The 5104-nt window shown below is 37.1% G+C and overlaps 1 protein-coding gene across 1 annotated transcript in view; it reads left to right on the forward strand.

The window, feature by feature from the left end:
* DCHS2 (dachsous cadherin-related 2) overlaps positions 1 to 5104 on the forward strand; it is a 119738-nt gene that overhangs the window by 23389 nt on the left and 91245 nt on the right. The window contains 2 exon segments of the mRNA XM_045295799.1: positions 2844 to 3001; positions 4250 to 5093. Of these exon segments, the coding sequence (XP_045151734.1) occupies positions 2844 to 3001; positions 4250 to 5093 (1002 nt within the window).

Here is a 5104-nt window from a genome sequence, read left to right on the forward strand (position 1 = left end):
ATGTACAAATGTTCTTGACACAATGGATGGATGGATGGATTGTGATAAGAGTTGTACGAGCCCCCAATAAAATGATTTTTTTTTAAAAAAGTAGCAATATATGAATAAGATACATTATGTGTAAATGTGCCCTATGCCCACCCAAAAGGCCTTGAAACAACAATTAACCCAGAAGCAAAGAGCACCCCTAATACACAGAATACATTCTCTCCAATATGAACAAACAAAAAAACTACAGAAAATGTTGATAACCAGGTGAGGCTTACCATGCATCAGAGAGAGGGGTCAGCTGACAATGTTTGAATCATTCAAATCAGGTTTATCATTTTGATCCTCTACAGTCATCTCTCCAATGTACTCTATTTGGTAGCCACTTTCCTCCTACCTGACTATTATGGATAGAGGGAGATCACAGGAGGCTTCTTTCCTATGTAGATCCCACAAATGTATCTTGGGTTCCCACCGTCATCCATAGCCGTCCATAAACCAGATTCTACAATTAAGGCTCTGATACTGTTCCCTCCTTCAGTTTTGGATTATATGATTTATAATTCTTGGGTCACAGATGTTGGTGTGCTTTTTCCATGTGGACTTAGTTGACTTCTCATTTAGATGTCTACTTGTTTGGAAACAAACCTCTAAGACTCCAGATGCTATTTTATTACACAGGTGGGCACCATCTACTTTCTTCACCACACTTTGCTCTAGCACCATATCTTCTGTGTTCCCTTCCTGAGGGTGGGTATCGAGCGGGGACATGCTTTAAGAACTAATTGTTCTTCCTAACTTAAATTTAGTGTGAGACCAAGCCCCATTCCTGAATATATGTTTGCTTTAAAAAATTTTTTTATATGCCTTTGGCTTCCTATCAAAACCTCCTTCTTAATTTATGGTAGATAGTTTTATCGATGATCCCCCTGTGGCATAATGATCTTCCATTAATACTGTCTTTGATTAGCCACTGGTACTAATTTTTTAAAGGAATATTGATGTCTATATATTGAGAGAAGGAGATTGGGTCAAGGTCTTTGGCAGAAAATTTCCCCAGTGCAGTGTATCATTTGATTTCATAACTGCTATTTCCAATGATTATTGAACGAACCCAAACAATTTCAATACTTTGTCCATTTATCATGATGTTGCTTATTGGTCTAGATAAACAGATTTTTGTTAATTTTATGTGGATAGAAAATCTATATTGAGGGCTGTAGACTGTAATTTTCAGCCGTAAGTGCTTCAAGTCCTCTTCGTTTTCCTTAAGCTGTGTCATCTGCATGTTATTAAAGGTTGTTAATGAGTCTTCCTCCAACTCTGAAACCCGATTCTTCTTCATGTAGTTAGGTTTATTGGATTCTTTTCTCAGTGTATAGATTGCATGCATCTGACGAAGAGATGCAATCCTGACACACATCTTTTCTAATTTTGGACCTGCTGTCACCCTTTTGTTTGTTGTATAAGTGCCTTTTGGTCTATGTACAAGCTCCGCGTGTCCCAGAATTCCCGTGCTCTATGATGTCATCCACGGTTTGTTGTGATCCACACAGATGAATGCCTTTGCAGAGTCAATACAGCACAAGTAAACATCTTTCTGGCATTCACTACTTTTGGCCAACATTCGTCTGACATTACTCAATCATCTCTCCTTCTCCGTCATCTTCTGGATCTGGACTGAGTTTCTGGCAGCTCCCTGCTGGTGTATTACTGTACGGAGTTTTGAATCATCTTTAGAAAAATTTTATTTGCATGTGATATTAAGGATGTTGCCTGCATTCCACTGAATTACCTTTCCTTTGAATGGGCAAGAATATGTATCTCTCTCTTTTTTTCATAGTTCCCTTTTCTTTTTTTAAATTAAAAGATTATTTCATTGGGGGCTCTTGCAGGTCTTACAATCCATGCATCAATTGTATCAAGCATATTTGTACATATGTTGCCATCAGTATTTTTTAAACATTTACTTTGTATTTGAGCCCTTGGTATCAGCTCCTCTTTTTCCCTCCCTCTCCTCCTCCCCGCCTCCCCTGTGACCCCTTGGTAAATTATAAATTATTATTATTTTCATATCTTACACTGACCACTGGCTCCTTTCTCCCATGGTTTCTGTTGTTCATCTCCCTCAGCGGGGTCGGGGGGTAGTTATGTGTCGATCATATCTCTTCCAGGTAGCTGCCTTCCAGATTTCTTGGTATAAGCGAGTGAGTCTTTCCGGAGTGGCATTTATTTGTTGAAGCATCTCATTTGGCAGCCAGTCAACTCCTAGAGCCTGTTTTTCTCAATGGTTTCAGTGCATATTGGATTTCTTCCTTCAGTACTTCATTTACACCTTTTTCTTTAAAGATAATTTTGAGGCAATTGGAAATTTGAAAGCAGGTTGTATAGTTAATACTATTATGAAATCATTAATGATTTTGCAAAATAGAATATGTTACATATATATCTATTTCAGAGATGCACGTTGAAACATGTACAAAAGAAATTATGTGGTTTCTGGGCTTTACTTCAAAATAAAATGGGGGAGGGAAATATATAAATGAGCATATAGATGAAATAATACTGGCCTTGAATTGATCATTATTGAAGCTGGGTGATGCTAGCTCATGCTAGCATCATTATATCATTTTGTCTACATTTTATTTATTTTTAAATGTTCAAAATAAAATATTTAAAAATAGCTATTACATTTATTATCTATTTTTGCTATTATCTTTATGTTCATATCCCATGGGAATGAAGGCAAATAAATCTTTCAAGTGATTGCACGTACATTTGTATTAATTATTTGGTTTCTGTCTTGTCAACTAACATTAATTTCCTTTTTTGTATGTGTCTGTACTTGTATGTAGGAGATAGTTTTGATCACTTTAAGATTGATGCCAACAGTGGAGAAATAAGAACAACTACAATACTTTCATATGATTATAGACCTTCCTACAGGATGACTGTAATTGCCAGTGACCAGGGCTTGCCTCCCCTTCAAGGACAGGCGGTTATTAATATTCAGGTAATATTCTGTGGTCACAAATAAAAAATGATATTTTGAAGGTTTTGTATGATGTTTATAGCAACATTTGGACTGAAGATACATTAAACATATGAATACTGTTTTATGAAAACAGTACACTTACATGCTTACCATTTGCTTATCACTAGGGAAGTATATAGATCTAGATAATTTTTAAAATTTGCTTTATGTAATTCTGGACAAGATATTTACCTTCATCATTATGTGGGCATTTATGTTGCTTTGTCTATGCTGAGGAAAAACGACCTTTTCTTTTACTTGTTCCTAATAGCAAGGACTAGTACGTTTCCGGTAGAAACTTCAATGCAAACAAATGACCATACAATTAATTAGTTTGTTTTTGTAATTTAAAAAAACTTATAAAATACACTTTAATCAATATTGTTATAGTTTTCTTTAATTATATATAACGAACAGAGAATTTGCGAAGTCTTTATAGTAGAAGAAATTAAATAAACCAGTAAAAAATAAAATGACTTTGCATAGCTAGATTTTTCTGGTCATGTACAAGACAATCAGTTATATGCTTTTAGATATATATAATAGTTAATATACACATGTAAAATAATTAGTGAGAAATATTTCGAAGAGTTCCCAATTATATTCCTTACAAATTAAGGATATTTGAGTAAGCAGGAAATTCTATAGGATTATGCTTCATGTCTCTTGCTTCAGAGAAACATATACATGATACTAAAAATTCACACACATATTATCATTTTATACATTGTCAATGTATATATTGATCTCGACCTCTTAAGAGTAATTTGGACACACGGCTATTCCCTTGAAGGATCACAGCGTGAGCTCATCATAGTATCACATTTCACCACAAAATAAGAATTTTAAATTCCTCTACTTTCTGAAAAGAAAACCCCAAAGACTTCAAACTCACTGCTACCAAGTTGATTTTGGCTTTTAGTCACCCTGTGAGACAGGGTGGAACTGCCCCCTGTGTGTTTCCAAGACTGCAACTCTAGCTGTAGAAAGCCTGATCTCTTACCCACAGAACAATTGAAGGTTTTAAACACGATGCCACGAGGCTCCCAGTTACGTGATCTTCAATTCCAGGGTGATACTGAGAGTTGTATTATGTATAAATATGTTTTCTCACCAATGAATAAATGTATATCTCACAAATGGATTGAATTAACGTCCAAAATAATGTCATAAAATGTATTGATACACCCCAAATCAGTGGCTTTTTTATTCCTTTCCCCCCCTCAGGTGATACCACAATCCAAAGGAAAGGCTATTGTATCTCAGAATATTAGACACTTGGTTTTACCGGAAAACGTAAAGCCTGCAAAAATCATGAGTTTGATAAAGTCGCCTGGTCACCTTCAACAATATCATAGTGGAAAGTTACAGTTTTGTATCATTGCTGATGACAGGGATGGTCATTTTGCAATTGATGGCTCAACTGGAGACTTGTTCCTTTCTAAGGAACTGGATTATGAAATGACATCTCATTATCTTTTCAGGGTGGTTACTAATGACAACCTTAGAAGTCCTCCCCTGAATAGCACCCTCTACCTTAGTATTGACGTGGAAGACCAGAATGACCATTCCCCTGCTTTCCAGGATGAGTTCATTGTGATCAGCATAGAAGAGAATGTTGCTGTAGGTTCACTGGTCTATGTCTTCAACGCCAAAGATGGTGATGGCAGCTTTCTGAACAGTCGAGTACACTATTTCATGGAAGCCCACCACCCTGTAACAAACCCCTTTCTCATCCATCCCACATTTGGCACCTTGGTCACTGCATCCCTCCTTGACAGAGAGAGGGTTCCCACTGTCGTCGTGAAAGTAACTGCATCTGATCAGGCTGTGAATGTGACAGACCGACGACTAAAGTCTCTGATGGCTAAGATAGTGATTTTGGACGTGAATGACCACAGCCCCACATTCAAGTCGTTCCCCCTTGCCCACGTCGAAGAGGATGCGACGGTGGGCTCTGTCGTGCACCACGTAACTGCTGACGATCCAGATGAAGGAAGGAATGGAAGAGTAACGTACAGCATCCTCTCGGGAAATGAACACATGGCCTTTGTTCTAGATGAGTCAACAGGTACAGTGCCG

The sequence above is a fragment of the Echinops telfairi genome, unplaced genomic scaffold (assembly GCF_000313985.2).
Source record: "Echinops telfairi isolate 266 unplaced genomic scaffold, ASM31398v2 ScPeMD7_5868;HRSCAF=6743_1, whole genome shotgun sequence".
NCBI lineage: Eukaryota > Metazoa > Chordata > Mammalia > Afrosoricida > Tenrecidae > Echinops > Echinops telfairi.